The sequence below is a fragment of the Watersipora subatra genome, chromosome 10, assembly GCF_963576615.1.
Source record: "Watersipora subatra chromosome 10, tzWatSuba1.1, whole genome shotgun sequence".
Taxonomy (NCBI): domain Eukaryota; kingdom Metazoa; phylum Bryozoa; class Gymnolaemata; order Cheilostomatida; family Watersiporidae; genus Watersipora; species Watersipora subatra.
The window spans coordinates 25,908,828-25,928,022 of NC_088717.1; the positions used below are offsets into that span (position 1 = coordinate 25,908,828).

The following is a 19,195-nucleotide window of genomic DNA, read 5'->3' on the forward strand; positions in this document are numbered from 1 at the left end:
GCTTCACAGATGGCTTCACAGATGTTTCACAGAACTAGCAATAAGCCTGGGACTTCTGTCATTTCTAACCAGGTAGCCGACAGTGTGGGGGTAAATCGTTAATGCAAATTGCAACACTGCTTTCACGACAATTGTCCGTAATGCACGTGCAAATGCAATCTTGAGTCTCTAATCAGGTTTTGGCAGGAAGAGCTCTGGCAGTCTGCTCTTACAACTCACCCCTAATGCAAGGAATTTTAACATGGCGGTCAATTAACGCGAGTATGGTGTACCGATCTATTAGGCTGAATGTCATGAGTTCGAGTTCCGCATGTACAGCGATATTTTATGACACACTTTAAACCTGATTCCGATATACGCCGCAAGCACCGGCGACAGCACTGCAGGGCTATCAGCTGTGAAATGTGAACTTACTCGCAGAGTTCCGCGGGTATTTGCCGGCGGAGTTCAGTGCTATTCAACTTTTACGAAGAGCACCAGGTGAAACTTTCCAAAAATGCACTGTACAGGTGAAGGTCAGCATTTTCGAAATGGCATGACATTTTACGCGATCATTAGCTTTGCAGCTTTATGTGAACAGAAGTCGCCAAGCCTAGCATCGCAAATGTTTTGCTGTACAAGATTACCGACAGGGTCTCGCAATCGATATGGGAACCAAGCTTCAATGACCATCTATAGTATTTCTTACGTACGACAATTTGAAGCAAGAATACAAGGCGATCAAGGTTTTATACGTATATAGAATAATTATACACTGTATGTATAACCATTATATAGATGCATAACCATAATATATACATACATATATATATATATATATATACATACATTATATATAGGTACCATTCTATAGTATGTATATAAAATGTTTTGAAAAACTCAAGATGCTATATGACATGAAAAGCTTTCAGCGGAGGCTTAATTGTAGAAGCTATGAGTACTCAAGAAATAGATCAGGACTGGGTGACACATTAAGGAACTTGCATCAGCATAAGTACACAAGAACACGAACAATATAAATTGTTCGTGTTCTTGTGTACTTATGCTGATGCAAGTTAAACAACATGAACTATATAAATTTAAAGGACAACAGCCATCAGAGAACTGGCTGAGACTATAGCTGAGACCATAGCTGAGACCATAGCTGAGGCTATAGCTGAGACCATAACTGAGACTATAGCTGAAACAATAGCTGAGACAATAGCTGAGACTATAGCTGAGACCATAGCTGAGACCATAGTTGAGACCATAGTTGAGACCATAGCTGAGACCATAGCTGAGACCATAGTTGCGACCATAGTTGAGACTATAGCTGAGACTATAGATGAGACTATAGCTGAGACCATAGTTGAGACCATAGCTGAGACTATAGCTAAGACTATAGCTACGACTATAGCTGGGACTATAGCTGAGACCATAGCTGAGACAATAGCGGAGACTGTAGCTGAGATTATAGCTGAAATCATAGTTGAGGCTATAGCTGAGATCATAGTTGAGACCATAGTTGAGACCACAGCTGAGACCATAGTTGAGACCATAGTTGAGACCATAGCAGAGACCATAGCAGAGACTATAGCTGAGACTATAGCTGAGACTATGGCTGAGACCATAGTTGAGACCATAGCTGAGACCATAGTTGAGGCTACAGCTGAGACCATAACTGAGACTATAGCTGAGACCATAGTTGAGACTACAGCTGAGACCATAGTTGAGACCATAGCGGAGACTATAGCTGAGACTATAGATGAGACTATAGCTGAGACCATAGTTGAGACCATAGCAGAGACCATAGCTGAAACTATAACTGAGACTATAGCTGAGACTATAGCTGATACCATAGTTGCGACCATAGTTGAGACCATAGTTGAGACCACAGCTGAGACCATAGATGAGACCATAGCAGAGACCACAGCAGAGACTATAGCTGAAACTATAGCTGAGACTATAGATGAGACCATAGCAGAGACTATAGCTGAAACTATAGCTGGAACTACAGCTGAGACTATAGATGAGACTATAGCTGAGACTATAGCTGAAACCATAGTTGAGACCATAGTTGAGACCATAGCTGAGACCATAGTTGAGACCACAGCTGAGACCATAGTTGAGACCATAGACGAGACATAGCGGAGACTATAGATGAAACTATAGCCGAGACTATAGAAGAGACTGTAGCTGAGACCATAGTTGAGACCATAGCTGAAACCATAGCTGAGACTACAGCTGAGACCATAGCTGAGATTATAGTTGAGACCATAGTTGAGACCATAGATGCTTGCTAAGATCCACATGTCTGTGGATCTTAGTAAGTCACAAGACCGACACTTTAAATGGTCTACCGTCTGGTAATATACCATCAATATAGAAGACAGGAAAATGTTGTTTAATATGTGAGCCATCGACCTATAAACTATACTAACTATTAGGAATGTGACTATTTAAGTGGGACACAATGCTCAGCTGTGGTGTATTAGATTGCCCAGTCTAGAATAGTATAGGTCGACGATGTGAGCAGACAAAATACTTGTTTAGTGAAAGCCCTTGGTACAGCTGTCAGCCAATCATTTTATAGTACAATGAGCTAATCTGATTAATACACTAGTTGAGTTGCAAACTTGTATAAACGATTGCAGAATTGTTTATAGTTGAAACTATTATTTGTATAGTTATTATTTGTTAAATACAATATTTATTATTAGTACGTATTATTTGTTTAAATAAGATAAGTTAAACGATATTTTCACTTCTCTGATTAACAGTAAACCATTGATGCCAAAATGCCATTTTTGTTTTCTGAACTACTTACTCAACGTGAACTAAAGTTTCCACAACATACGACATCGAAGGGACCTCAGAGAATGCTGATCTCATACCTTTGGTAAAGACGAGGTTGGAGCACTGACTGTTCCGGTTTGTATTCGAAATCCTCCAACAACTGGTCGTCTCAGCGCTGATGTGCTGCCGGACACATGTTGTGGGGTTTGACTGTTCATGACCTTAGCCTCTTCAGCAAGTGAGTCTGTTGGGGCCTGATACCAACGCTTCCTCTCATATTTTTGGGTTAAATAATCTCGAAGTTTAATTTCATCTTTAGTGTCCATCTGTGGAGGGTCTTTCGTGGCATGCAAACCGAGCCAGACTTGCTTGTTGTACTGAGTAAGAAATAGAGGGTGGTTAGAGCTAGTTTATGCAAGATGAAATACCAAATACTTGAGTCTTCCATCTTTTTAGTTTATCAAGTCACAAATCGTTTATAGCCTGATAACCCGATGAGCAAACTGCTTTTCAGGGACTTTTTCTAAGTCTACAGGCTTTGACCTGATGTACCACACTGCCCTCTTTAGCATGCCTATGGTCCTTTTGTGAGTTAGGATGAACATTTAGGTTACTCAGTGTCAAGTGGGGCAAGTGTCAAGTGGGGCATGGTTGAAACACAAAGGGTATGGGGCAAATTGCAACACGTTTTTATGATAAGAATAAAAGGGCAAGTTGCAACATGTCGCAACTTGCCTCTCTATTCTTATAGAGGGAACAGCTCGAGTAGCATTGAAGCTGCTGTTTGATACAAACTTCGATGACATAATTAAAAGTTTATCCTCACAATGAACCCCTAAATTTCTGGACAATATTGATATCATGACTGCAAATACTAACATATAAAAAAGAAGTTTCATCTTTATATCAACACTAACGGTACTATACACAATAAAAAGTCTTTGGACAAAAATTGATTAGTATTATTACTAATTATTACTATTATTACTAACATATAACAACAGTTGCCATTCTAAATTTCAAACTACATATCATGAGAAGTGTTTTGTGTGGTTGAAATAAATTAAGAGAGAAAATACAAAAAACTGTAAAGGTTTTCAAACTTTGTCAAACAAATGTAACTTTCAAACTTCATATCCTGAGGAAGATGTTTTGTGCAGGTCAAATAAATTAAAAAAAATAAAACAGCTATAAAAGAGTTTAATCGTAAAATAATCAGCCAGTAATAGCTAAATTAAGTCTGCTTTGCTATGAATACAATAAAAGATGATTCGGTTATGATACAATTAATACGAACTGAGAAAACAAAATAAAAATCCTGAAGATGTTGGATTAATAATAGCAATTCTTGCATGGAAATGTGTGTGTATAAAAAAGCTTACTGTCCCACCAGAAGCTATTCATTAAAACTTTGAATACAATGATACTTGCACCTCTCAATACATGGTACAAATGTAAAAATGAGATATCAGACTGCCTTTGTCTGACCGAACGGAGAAAGGCTGTTGAATAAGAAAGTTAAATCTTCTCCCCCATAAATGTCCATGTGAGAAGAGTTGGCCTTGACCCTATATAGAGTAATTGAACCTTACAAAAAAATCTTAACAGGGGCGTCGTAACGTGTGGGCGCATTGCTAAAATAATTAGCGTTTGGCTATGGTATGTGGAAAATGATAACGCCTTAGTCCGAAATTTTCTAACAAGGGCATTGTAATGTGTGGGCGCGATGCTAAAATAATAGCTATAGCTGGACAATCAAAATGACGAATAGTCGAACACACACACAAACTTTCAGAAATATATATATATATAGATATGTATGTAGGTTTTGTAGTGGAAGTTTGTTTGTTGTGATTGTTGTACACAGTGTTTTGAAATTATTTTAAAGTTTTTCTTGCTCAGATAATTGGTCGAAATTTGAATTGTTTAGCTGAAGTTAATTTCAAGAAAAGACGATTCTACAACAAAAATTTACTATGAAAATAAAAGACGTTTCAATGTGCCCCATAGGGGGTTTCAACGCACCCCCTACTAGGGCGCGTTGAAACACCAATTATGCAATTGGTACTTTTGTGATATTTTCGAAAGTATACAACCAGCAGAATTGGCATTTGGCATACACATGGAAAACATATTTCTGAATCCTTTGTGATTATCTACATAATATTCCAATATTTTAGGAAAACATTATACCCAAAAATGCATCTTCTGTTGCAACGTGCCCCACCCTCCTCTAAATGATGGACAATTACAAGAAACTGCTGAAACTTACTGTAAACAACTTTAGATTTTCATGTCTCAATCAAAGCAAAATAACCGTCCATAAAAAGAGATTTCAATGACAACCAAGCGATTGCTTTGTATAAGAAATCCGCCGCAGAACATGGCTTTCAAGGTTTAGAATTCCACACAATTTAGCAGCACAAATCGCTATAGCGACTGCTAAAACAGCAGCTGTCGATGAAGGAACTAAACAATAGCGATTGTATTAAAATAAAGACTACACAATAGCGAGTACATCATAGCAATTGCTATAAAAGAGTGATTGTCAAAATGTATACATCACCGCATTGTCCACAACTATTCCCTCAACATCCTCAATAAATTTTATTAAACAACTAGCACCGACTAAAAGCGCAACAATACCTAGCGACTGTACATGGAAAAAATTCAAGGCAGAACTAATTCTTCCTGTACTGCTGTCCAGTGGTTCCAGGCCAGCCAAATTGACCACTGAACACGACTGTTACGCTGTAGTGAACTTTCAACAAAACAAACACAAAAACAAAAATATAATTGCTCGCAAAAAAACCTAGTTTGCGGCATTGTAAGTAAAATCATATTCAGAAGTTAACAGTTAAGTTGCTGTAGTAGCGGTCAGCATTATAAAGCGGTCACCATATGGAAAAAGGCAATGAAAAGTCGCCAGCCTGATGACATCGCCGTCGGATAGCCACTGAACTTACAGTCATTACTTTAATAGACCAATCAGATGTGACAATCTATACATACAAATCTATACATACAAATCTCAGTGTTTGCCAGTCGTTTGTCTGTCCAGTTCAAGCAATAAAGTTTTAGAAGCGAAACATTCGTTCCACCCTGGATTTGGACTTGGGACCTCCCCACATCTGCGGACCGGCGAACTAATCCACTACACTGCGCTGTCCTTATCGTTCATAATTATCTTATCTATCCTTATGGCGATTTCAGGTTGCAAGCTAAGTATGTACTTTTAAAACTAAATAATATTACCTTTTAAGTTTGCTTTTCTTTTGTAAGTTTTTTAAAAGCCTTATAACCATTACCTATTTTTTTAACTGGCCATTTTCAAACAAGCCATTGCAATGTCAAATGTGCCGTTACAAGCTTTAACTTCTGGTTTTTCTTAAGGGAAATCGCTAAAATCTGTAAAAACTAAAAACCGACATACCATTTTTACATCTGCACTAGTATTGAGGAGTACCATTATCGTGGCATTCAAATTAATAGTATTGAAATCATTGTAATCATAATTCCTATCTTGTTTTCTCAGTTCGTATTAATTGTTATTATACTCAAGATTTTTTATTGTAATCATTGCAGTGGAAATTTATTTCGCCATTAATTGCTTATTACTTCCCATTTAAACACCTTTACAGTTGTTTTATGTTTTCTCTCAATTTACTTGAATTGTACAAAACACTTTTTCCATGATATGAAGTTGAAAGTAAGAATGGTAAATGTTGCATATGCTAAATAAAAATAACTCTTCTGTACAAAAGCCTGTTTATTACCCAAGCAACTTATTATCCAGCGATCAATTGACTAGCTGAAGGACTGCAGTTATTAGCGGTCATTAATCTAGTAAAATACTAAAGATTAACCAGAGCTATTAATCACCTGTTTGATCTCTACACAATAGCATTAGACAGAATTCCCCAGATGCAGCAAATGGGCAGGTAATTGTGTGATGTGGCAATCATTTTGGAGCTCCGCTATACAAATCATTACCACAATACAACTTATGACACGCTACTTTGCTCTAATAGCACCTTCCCAAACCGTCGACACAATACATGCTGAAATCCTTCATCATGGCACCAAGTAGGCCTAATAGTTAACACATTCATAGATAGAAATGTAAAGCTCACCTCATTGCCTCGCTGTATTAGTAAATCGACTTCTTCCTGGGTAAAACTGGCCATGGAAATTGATTTGACTCTGTGTGGTGGGTTAATGCCTCGTCTGCGAACATAACAAAACATCACATATGTATGTGTGATGCATGGTGAAACTCTTCTTAAATTGACTAATTTTGATTTTAACAAAGCAGTACATAGATTAGTGACTGTGATAAAACAGTAGACAAATAACAAAACAGGATACAGATGAATATTTCAAACGTGATCGTGACAAAAAAGCATAGAGATCGTGGCTTCCTGGTTAGTAGTGCGAGCTGTTGTTAGCAGGGGTGCAGAAATCAACCGTGAAGATGAAGAAAGAGTATTTGTCATCGCAACAACTTGTATGTGAATCCAGCTTTTCATGTCTTCTATACATCAAAAACAAAAATCGTAGTTCCATCAACATCAATGATTCAATCATCCACAAGGAACCATGTTTCAACCAGATAATTCCAGAAAAAAGGCAAGAAAAGTCAAAAAGATTATGAAGGGAGTTGATTTTTATATGTTACAGTTGTGTGACAATGTGAGACTCCTCTTAGAATGGCCTTCCAATAATATATTGTCACCAAATATTCCGAATGTCTGTTTGTCATTATGTAACGAGTCTTTTTTGTCTCATTCAAAACAAGATGGTGTGAGATTACCCTCTTCAGTCGTAGCCTCTTCAGTCGATTACCCTCTCCAGAGGGTAATCTCACAATGAGGGCAATAAAAACAAATAAGGAAGCCCTGATATACAGGTAGATATACATTGTATGCTTAATATGTGTCAACAACAAAACAGTATACACATGAAAGCATTTTCTGGGATCATAACAAAGCATCATCCACGTCGTCTTACCGCAAGACAAGTTAGCAAAATATATAGACTAAAGTAGAATGTAGCTGACCAACCAGGAGACTAAATCTTCAAGATGTTGTAAGGATGCATACATATATATACAGTGAAACATGGATAACTCGCCCTCGGATATAGCGAACACATGGTTAACTCGACTGGATTTGCTTGGTCCGTTCCCACGCAATGATAAATGGCTCTATATAACTCGAACTCAACACTGTTAATTCGAACTGTTTTTTGCCCAACGGCTACCGAAACGGTTGCTATCGCTTTAGAAAATCACTTTATTCAAAGCCATAGAGGTAAACCTCAACTTTTCGTAATTCATAAGCGTCGTTACTACCTCCATCGGCAAAATATTTTTGTCAACGACTGTTCTAAAGGTTTGGTGAAATTTGATTTATACTGTTATACGATGAATAGCACGGGCTAGCCGGGTCACGCGCGCAAGGATTTTCGCCACGCACATACAAAACAAAAACAGCATGTTGTTTTTGTTTTGTATTTGCGTGGCGAAACTCCTTGAGTGCGTGACCCGGCTAGCCCGTGATGAATAGTTTTCCGACGTGGATTCCGTGTTGAATCAACGTCGGAATGTTGAATGTTTAAAACGTTTTAAAAATTGTGGTAATTAAACGTATACGTTGTCTTAGCTAAAAAAACTATTCATCGTTTGACCTAAACACAGAATACGTGTGTACATTCAATAAGTATCCATTCAAAAAACGTTAGTGATATACAATGTATCGTAAAACCTCGTAAAACTTTTAATTGAACTGCCTCGGAGTGTTGCTCTTAACGAATGCCAGGTAAAGTAAGTTAATCTTTGCATAAACTTCAAGAAAAATCGGCAAAATTGATCGTGGGTAAAACGCTCAAAAGAAAAAGATGTCTTTTCTTTTGAGCATTTCAGCAACGATCAAGTTTTGCCAATGTCAATCTAAAAAACGTCCTGGCAATAACATCACCTCAAACAACAAACCAATCTCAAGTGATAGAAAAATCTCTATACTTTTTGATAAAAACGTTTTAAACTTTACATTAGAAGCATTTAATTTGAAACAAGCCATTTGTGCTTTTGATTTATATTATAGTTTGTATATGTTCATGTATCTACTAATAAATAAGTAAATACATGGACTTGTGACAGTGCTCTGATAACTTGAACACTCTGATAATTCGAACACTTTTGCTCGGTCCCTTGAAGTTTGAGTTATCCGAGTTTCACTGTATATAGATATATTTTTTTTAGTTTTACCTGATGAATGGTAACAATCATGAAACTTTAAGTAGTAAACAGTTTTAAAAGTTTTCAGTTCTTAATATATTTTATATATATATATATATATATATATATATATATATATATATATATATATATATATATACTAGCTGTGAACTATGCTAGAATAGCATAGCTGGACAATGCCAACCAACATTATGGCCTAACGTCTTTAGAAGCCTAGCGCTTATTAACTAGCTTACTGGAATTTTCCATTGGCAATGTGCCAGGCTAATAGCTTGAAAGTTACAGTTGTTTGACAAAGTTTTAAAACCTTTGCGATCGTTTTTATTTTTCTGTTAATTTATTTCAACAACACAAAACACTTTTCTCATGTGTAGTTTGAAAGTTAGAATGGGAAATGTTGTTATAATATAACAACATTATATTAAATTCAAATCAATTTTCTGTCCAAAGACTTTTTTATAACCCGGGCAACAGATAATACAATTGTCCGCATGACAAGTGTTATTCAAGTCACTCAAAACAGCAAGAGAAGTCTGCGTTTCTAAATACAACTCACAAATATAAATACAAACTCACTGTAAATACACGGCTCACAAATATCATGCTAATTGAACATAGCAAAAATTAGTAAAGATGAATTGTTTAAGCAATGTTGGAAATGAGTCAAATTCAGAAAACAGACAGTACAGCGAACGAGAAACTAATTCATCATGTTCAAGATCGCACCAGCCCATTATTGGCACATAATTGGCTTTATTCGTTATAATACATAACATATATTCGTGGAAATTCAAAAAATGGCTAACTGAAATTGAAACCACTATTTGTAAATCATACCTACAATTGAAGAGCCCAAATACGAGCAGAAAACTTGAAAGTTACGATAACACTTACTAAGATGAAAAGTATGATTAACAATAAAACCATTAAATTAACAACAAAATAGGACGAATTTGACCTAATGAGGAACAGTTGCTTTGTGAGCTATAAACTCATTCCTATGATTTCCAAATATTCCTGTGAATTCACTCTAAAGCTATCTTGCAAATCGCAGCATGGCAAAACTAAGTTTTTTTTGTCCTGCAGTACTTTGAGGCGCCTAAACAAACACAAGATATGATAGGAACTTCCACGGAGTAAAGCCACGATATACAAGTTAACTTAAAATACAAATACATATTTACTTCTTATTTTGTACACAGTAGTCAGAACGTTCGTACACAGTTCTTGCTATGTAAAGGTTAATAGCCTGATATGCGGGACTATACTGTTTGGGGTATTTCCATCTGATTGTAGGTATAATAAATCTAAAAGTAATACCAAAATCATGAGAACATCAGCTACTTTTCCCGGGCCATAGTTAAACCTGTCGTATGTTAAAGGTTTACTCGCAACAATATTCACATAACAGTTATCTGGTATCAAAAGGTTCACCATGTCTTACTCTGTTGTGTTGTAGGTACAAAATATGTGGAAATGTGATTACAAGCTCTTAAAAGCTCACAAACAAATAGTTAATCGCAGCCATCACGAAAACGCAGTAGTTTGGAATCTCTGTATTTCGATGACGTACTCAAACATTGTGGTTGTATTGACACGGGATGTTATCACGTGAAATTAAAAACCAATAAAAGGTTCAATATAAAACGTTTCGTTGCACTAGTTTTTGATAAACACTTCGGGTTCTACCGGAAAACCCGTATCAAATATAGATGCTTGCTACTTTACAAATTTGTTTGGGCCTAGTCTAATCATCTGGTCATAACCTAATCATGAGACCCAAACTTCCTGCCAAATAGCGCGAACAACTTCTGCAGAATTTTTAAGGTTAACAATTAAATGAATTTTTACAGTAGGTTTTGAGATATCAGTGCTCAAAATGACAGCATTACAATGATGATGAAACAGACGCGTAAGGATAATAGACATGGTTTTACTGAATGCGAGAAGTATATTTGTGAAAATATTTCGACGAATGATGTTGCATGAAAGTGTAAACAGAAGCCATTGTGCTCAACTACATCCCATTTGACCCGTTTTGAAAAGGAATTCCAATCTACTGCGTTTTTGTGATGGCTGCGATTAACCAAATGGTACAAAAAACGAATGTTCGGTTTTTAGCTTTTAAGATCTTGTAATCACATTTCCACATATTTTGAACCTACATCACAGCAGAGTGAGACATGGTGAATCTTTTAATACCAAACAGCCGTAATGTGAATTTTGTTGCAAATCATCCTTTAAGAAAAACCTATAATCTATATATTTTGTATTGTACTTTGTATTAACAGTAAAAGACTAACCAAAGCGCTTAATACATACGTTTATAACTAACTCGTTTATACTCTTCCTAGATGGGATCGAATTGATATTGAGTTAGAACTAAAATATATCATCCTTCACTTCAAGAAGTAATTTAGGCATATACAGCAAGCATTGACTGTACATCAACTGTCACAAACATTGAAGGTGGGAAACCAATAAAAACCAGTAAATGTAGTTTATTTTTAAAAATACATTGGTGCTATCACGCTGTTTCGCAGATTGCCACTCTTTTGGGCAATAAAGACCTTCAAATTTGCAATTAAATAGTTCGAAATTAGAAAATACTTACAATATTCCACTACATGCTGTACACACATATGACCCTACAGTCATATTTACATAAGTCGGACCTCTCTGACCACAATCAAAGCAATATCTATTGTGAGGTAATGCAACCATTTTACGTAAACATTGCACTCTTTTTTCTTCTTGCTGTTTAGCAGCTGCCATTTTCGCAGTTTCCGGTTAAAAAATAACGTTAGCCTGCGCTAGGCCGAATTATTTTCGAACCGACGTTTCCTGATTTGTTGGTACACGGTATATAGCATTTGAGTAGTGTTGATTTTTTTATTGAATGCGCTTCAGAAGCACTCATATTTTTGCATACCAATAAGTTCACCGTACTGAGTATTTTTGTGTAGCATGCTCACTGTAATAACATCTCGTGTTGACGTACCCAAGAGGCTGCGATTACACATCGCGTAATTTTAGGTTCAGTTACATTTTTCGTGCCAAATCGTTAATTTAACGAGTTACTAACATGTAATTGTCGCTAGTAATGCTTTCGGCGACTACCTAAATTAAGTGCGTAGATACATCCCGAATGCAACACTTCAACTTGTAACATCACTGTGCGACCAAGAGTGAAATTGAGTATAACAAAGCAAACAGTTACCTGCGTACATACTATAGTAAAGAATTATAGTTTGTTATAGAGTTTGTATATCGACAACGGTTGGTCCAATCTCGACAAAGGTTGGTCCCAATCTCATAATAATAACTTAATAAGTAAATTCATTAATATTATAATTATGATATTTTTGCATTATTGCTTTATTTATGGAAGTTTACAGTTTATAGTCTTATTATTTTCTTGTGTTCATTGATTTTCTCAATTTCCTCTCTTGAGCATTTCATTTATAATTTTGGTATCGTCATTGTGATAATGATTATGCAAAGGCATGCTATCAGTTTGGAACTCGTTTAGCTTAGGTCTATATACTTCATCAATTAGCCACTGGAGGCTATTTCTAGTTTTGAAGTGTAAAGTTTCTTCGATATTGGTGGTGTACAGTACAACATAAATTGTCGATAGTTAGACCAACCTTTGTCTAGATTTGAACCAACCTCTGTCGAGATTGGGACTTGTCTAGGTTTGGACTTGTCGATGTCGAGACTGTTTCCCATAGTAAAACTCGAATAGTTAAATCCTAATTATAACTTAAATATATCATATTTTGTTTGGTTAAATTAAACAGAGTTATGATTGACTAAGTAAGCAAAGTTTTGCCATCACTACGAAATGGGAAAATTTTATTGTGTGTCGTAAATGCCAGACTGTTCGTGGACACCTGGGGAAAAAGGATAGGCTTACTACATAAGACATGCCCTTTACATTTGCTTTAAAACACCATATATTATATATATACATGTAGCACTTAGTCTTTAGTGAATTAGTCAGCCTATTAGGGAATTAGCTTCTTTCGGCTGTAAAACCACTTAACAAATATCCACATATTCACATACCGCATATGTAGCTATATCATATGATTTTTCGACATTTTACATATCCGCTGATGATGCCTCCAAGATTGTTTTCTCATGTTTTTCTTTTAAAGTTGTGTAGTTTAAATCTTGACTTGATTAATGTCATTATAACATTTGTTACAGTTCAATCTATTGGAGTGTTACAGCAATTAGACTTTTGATTTTATTTATCTAATCTGAATAAAAAATATTTGTCACTTTTATATATCTCTATAATGACTCTCTGTGTTGTATGCAATCTCATAGGTTGTATGGTTATTACTTAATTTAATTAATTACCTACTCTGTGATAAACTTGTGGGTATTATTGTGAACAAGATCAGCATAATCTTTGAAGACATAGCTTAAATTTTTAATTTTCCATACACAGCTAATGAAACAAAAATATTGCTATTTTACCATACTTGTACGCAACACAAAATCTTATCTCACTTCTAAGATTTAGTAACATAATCCGTTCTCTAATGACACCGTTGTACCAGATAAAACAATATTGTTTCTCATAAAAAATTGGTGACTGCAGCAAAAACTAATAAAATGAGCTGTGCATGTATTGCAAAATTTTTTTCAAAGTACTGTCTAGTTTTAAAGGAAAAATAAAGTCATTATAAATACAGATATACAAAAACCATCTAGGAAGCTCTTCCTTAATGCTTATTGATTTGCAAGCCTAACTTCGACTCTAAAATCAGTTTAGTTATGCGTGCATCTGATTTATTCTCATGATATGATGTTATGACAAATGTTATTTGAGTTTTTAAAACATTAAAAGCCGGATGTTCATTTGATGAATGACGTAGAACTGCTAAAGTTGGCTGTGTAAACACTCTTTCTCATCTTTGCCAAAATCAGTTTGCTTACAAATCTCTATCATTGTCATGAAATAAAATTGATTTTGATATAAAAATTGAATTTAAATTTTCTGTGATTGGCTCACACAATTTTATCATATACCATATCGTTATAGATACGTATTTAACCATCATGCAATTTCTGTCAAAGATTGAATGAGGTTTCCATAAGCCAATGCTGACAGCAAGTTTGGTAAGTAGTTGACAATATAGCTGAGGTAATACTAAGGTAATGAAGGTATATTCTGAACCAGAAAGAAGAATAAAAGTGATAGTTTATGACAACTACAACACTACTTTTTAGATTTCATAATTTTTATTTTGCGCTGGTTGTATGACGAGTACAAGCTTCTAAAAGACCCAAACAATTATACAAGTACTTTGTAGGTAGCTATTGATCAACATTTTGCAGTAATGCTAACACATGAGATAAAGTTGTTTTGTTTGAAGGGTTCAGGTTGTCTGTTATAACCAGTTATTCTTCTCTTGTCATTCAATAGCTAAAGATTTCCTAGGATCTTACAAAATATTTTATGTTACATGTATGATCCTTTTTATTGATGTGTGTTGGCAATGGTTGATTGGTTAATGAATCAAGATAAAAAGGTACCTTCCATGCACCGTAGATGATTTTAGGGCATAGTTTTAACCAGTTATGTACCTTAACGTGAAACAATTTTTAAGCATGGTAAAGTGAACCATATTTACCATAGCCCATCAGAACGCATCTCATCTATTACAGCTTTGTATTTGCAAATCTTCTTTGTTGAGTTCGAGTATGTAGATGACTTATAAGCGTGAAAAGAGATGTTAATTCGAGTAAGCTATGCGATGTAGAATTTTCAGATGATTGCACGCCGCTTTCATCAACCAGACTAGCTTTATCTATATGCTTCATACACTGTTCTATTTTAGTCAGCGCAACACAAACAATGTGAGCTAGAAGAAGAATCATGTCTACTTTAGTCACGCTCATCTCTTCTACGGATGGAGCTAGTAACAACACATCTATTACATCGGCCTTGTTTGGTCAACTTAGTACCACCACTATAGTGTGGGACAATGTCACTGACGGGCATGATACTCTACTAGATAACCTCAATGAAGACTTTCGTGGTCTTGCTAGGGATGTATTTGCAGTGTACGTAGGTATATCCTTCAACTCGATGCATGTACATGTAGGTATATCTTACAATTCAATACATTTACATGTATGTGTAACCTGCAACTCAATGCATGTACATGTATGTATATCCTTTAACTCAATGTGTAAATGTATAGCATTCAACTCAATATATGTACATGTAGGTATATCCTGCAAATCAATGTATGTACATGTAGGTATATCATCTAACTCAATGTATGTACATGTAGGTATATCTTTCAACTCAATGTATGTACATGTAGGTATATCCTTCAAATCAATGTATGTATGTGTAGGTATATCATCCAACTCAATGTATGTACATGTAGGTATATCTTTCAACTCAATGTATGTACATGTAGGTATATTCTTCAAATCAATGTATGTATGTGTAGGTATATCTTTCAACTCAATTTATGTACATGTAGGTGTATCCTTCAACTCCACATATTTGCATGGAGTTTGCAACCCTTCAACTCAATGTGTGTCTATGTAATGTAGGTATACCGTTCAACTCGATGCATGTAGATATAATCTCCTTTACTTAATGTGTACAATTTTACCCTTTGCTCAATGTATATATACACTTTACTTACTTTAGCTCTGCAAGTTTCATAAACAATTATATATCTTTATTAGAAGGTGAAAACTCATTTCGCTTTACTGAAAACTCTCGTTTGAAGTACTGATAAAATTAATAGATCTGAAAACATTATTTTAAGTTAGAACTTTAATTAATTAAATTAGTTAATTTTAAACTATAAATATCATTGAGGTGCATATGAGCTGAGTGTCAGCAGTGTTTATCACTGTTTACTTATCACCAACACAAATTAGTGATTTAATGCTTCTTTTTGAAAATTATCCAAAAAGCCGCTTTGTTACAGTCTCAGCTATTGACTTGTCGTTGAGAGTGGCATAAGCCAATTAATAGATTGCATGTTTTTATTGTTTGTTATTCAGACTAGTTACTCTGATTGTAATTATAGCCAGGTTATTATGTCATGCTGGCTCAGGGTAAACCAAGCTAATTATTTCTGAATTATATTTTGTTCTAGTTTATACTTACGTAGTGTTGAGCAGTTTTTGGTCAGAAAATTTTATTTCGAATTAACTACCTGCGTAATGCCGATGGCAATCAACAATTTTTGATCGGCTATTTTACGGCTATTTTTTATTTTATTTTTGTTGAATATTTTCATATCTAGATATTGGTTGAGATAGGCTAGATTCACTGCTCGTGTGTTCTATAAGGGTTATTACATTCATAGGGTATCACTTTCCATGGTGCCGAATGGTTACCCGAAATGGTTCTACTTAAATTGTTTCTTTTGCATGTCTTTAATATTTATTTGTAGATTTATTAATGCCATGTATTGCAGAAACATTAATGTATTGCTTCGACTGGAGTGTTCGCGCATGGCTTCATCCTTCAAGATGTTTTACATCAGTTTCGTTGTTTTTAGACTGCTGGTCACGTGTCTGGCAGTCATCTCATATGCTGTTTACATATGCCTCTACAACTCGAGAGTTGTTGGTCGTCTTATTACTTTACTCATCAACACCTTCATCCTTGGTCCTGGATATCACATCAAGTGTGGTAAGTAGCCCTTAGTACCAGGGTTGGATAAACTAGGACTTTTTTGTTGTTCAAAAAATCGGCCTTTTTATTTAAATCAATTTGTTTGATTACTTTGATTTTTTCACTCATTTTTGCAAATTGTCTGTGAACTTCATTTCAACACAGAATGTTAAGTCCCCACTCATCAATATTAGTGACTTGCATGCTTTAGTTTGAAAACTCAATAAGTTGAAAGAGTTGTAAGTTAGTGGAGTAGAGCTACTAGGAGTTTCACATAAAAATACACTATGAAATATTTAAGCAATTTCTTCCATAGTGTGATCGATGCAGTTAATCGTACAAAATATAAATTCATTTTGCTGGTTTTTAGTGCTTAGTCAATTTTTATTTTTGAGGGAATAAAACCGAAAGGGGAGATTACTATTCAACACTTGCACATGATCTGATCGCAGTAAAGAGTTTGCTGTCATAATTTCATTTATTAAATAGAGGAACGAGGGAAAACTGTACCAGTTACAGTTGCTACCTCACGATTAGTCCTGCTTTGTGGTTTACTAAATGAACTCACAGGCCCCAGCTTCAAAGAAACTTATGTAGCATTGTACTACACATGTAGTCAATTACCTTCATCACACTTTCTGATTCATGACAGAGGAGTGTTCACAGATTTGTTACACACTGAGAAACACTGAGTTTTACATGATCAGGGAAAAAATCATGATTTTTCCTGAAAGAATGATGATTCAAATCGATGATTTAAATCATTTGATTTTGTCGTGCTAAGCTTCCTTAGTACAGTCTCTTGTTGAGTGCATCTGGTTTATTAGCTGAACATCTGAGTTATAACCGTCTACACAGGTATTCTTTTAGTTCCCAATTTAGAACAGCAAATCAAATTTAGTTACACATATCTGGAATTCAGTGTTAAAACTCATTCATAGTACATGTTTATGCATAGTATTCTATTTGATCAGGACCTATCCTAGTCGGCCATATTTGCTGTAGCCATATTTGCTGTGGCCATATTTGCTAGTTGCCTTCTTTGCTGTGGCCATATTTGCTGTGACCATATTTGCTCTGACCATATTTGTTGTGACCATATTTGCTGTGGTCGCATTTGTTACAGCCATATTTGCTGCAGCCGTATTTACTTAGGTCATATTTGCAGTGGATACTTTAGCTGCGAACCCATTTGCTGTAGTCGTATTTGTTGTGGCCTTATTTCACACTTTGTGCTGTGACCGTTGTTATGTTAGCATCTTGATATGACTATGTTTACATATTCCTTGTAAGTGGTTTTTTATTTGTCTTGGAGGTTCCTTCTCCATATCCATCTTGGGTGGAAAACTGATGTGGAGAGATGTACACTATGTGACATATGATTACTCCGTAAGGGTTCAGTATGGCTATGCCCTCTTCAGGTACTTGTTGTTTCAGTTTGTGCCTGCTGACTCTCTGATGTTGATTACCTTCATCTTGCTAATCATTAGTGCTGTGTTTTAATGCTTCAAATGAGTTTGGAGTTGTTTCCACTCTGAATCATAGAAACAGTAAAGTCCAAACGCATTCAATGCCATTTCGCCTCGTTAAATTTGTGTGAAGGCATTCACTCTGAAAGTACATTGACATCATAGAAATGCTCACTGCTGATGGATCCAAATCGATAATACTCAGCTAAGCTCTTCCTAGTGGAGGTAAAAGAATTTAGCATACAACCATGCGGGTCTCTGTTATGAAAACGTTCTACTGCTACTCGCTACTGTTTTTGTTTGACTTTTTGTCCTTACATTACAATTTCCATGCCAAGGATAGATCAATGAGTGGGTTGCTCCTACGAGTATGATAAAATAACTACTTTTTTAGTAAACTAGTTGACCACGTATGGATTAAAAAGTTTTCGTGACACGAAAACTAGTTTACTTCAGCAAGTTTTGTTGCAAGGGATATAGGTATACCGCGAATTTTGGTAAGATCTATTGTGCGACTCCGAATCATTGAGACTGTAGGATGCGAATTTGTCGTCAGTGAGCAACTCCGAACTCATTTGAAGCATGGAAACAATGTAACAAGAAACTAGCTATGCCTAGTCAGGGAATGGTGACTAGCTTAATTTGTTTAAAAAAAGATAACTTAGTAATAATTGATAGTTGTTCCACTTAAATCATGCGTGGTCACCTCTCTTTTGATTCAGAGTTCTTGCTTCATTAGTTCCATTACCTGTACAATGAGAGTGTAAGATTTCATTTTATTACTTTGGAAACAATAAAGAGTTGTTCAAAAATTTTGTGTCAAATTTTAGAACAGCTCTTTTATTGTTCAGTTAAACTTTATGTAGACTTTTCTTTACAAAAATGTTCTATCGCCTTGTCTTTATTGCAATATTTTGAGTATCAGTAAGCACACCTCACAGTTTTATATAAAATCTAGATATATGTGAGACAATTTCCCACTCTTACGTTACTGAGAGACTAAATAGATACCTCACTAGTTGG

General features: G+C 35.4%; 2 protein-coding genes across 4 annotated transcripts in view; one reads left to right on the forward strand and one right to left on the reverse strand.

Moving 5' to 3' along the window:
- Positions 1-11,815, reverse strand: part of LOC137405593 (arf-GAP domain and FG repeat-containing protein 1-like) — a 31,569-nt gene extending 19,754 nt beyond the window's left edge. For all 3 annotated transcript variants that reach the window (XM_068091901.1, XM_068091900.1, XM_068091899.1), the window contains exons 1-3: positions 11,649-11,815; positions 6,909-7,002; positions 2,874-3,152 (exon numbers count right to left, since the gene is read on the reverse strand). In XM_068091901.1, coding sequence (XP_067948002.1) covers positions 2,874-3,152; positions 6,909-7,002; positions 11,649-11,809 — 534 coding nt within the window. In that variant the 5' untranslated portion in view covers positions 11,810-11,815. The remainder of the gene's footprint in view (positions 1-2,873; positions 3,153-6,908; positions 7,003-11,648) is intronic.
- A 3,115-nt stretch (positions 11,816-14,930) lies between these two features.
- Positions 14,931-19,195, forward strand: part of LOC137406922 (bridge-like lipid transfer protein family member 1) — a 139,606-nt gene continuing 135,341 nt past the window's right edge. Inside the window, 3 exon segments of the mRNA XM_068093524.1 lie at positions 14,931-15,118; positions 16,588-16,721; positions 18,019-18,124. Coding sequence (XP_067949625.1) covers positions 14,931-15,118; positions 16,588-16,721; positions 18,019-18,124 — 428 coding nt within the window.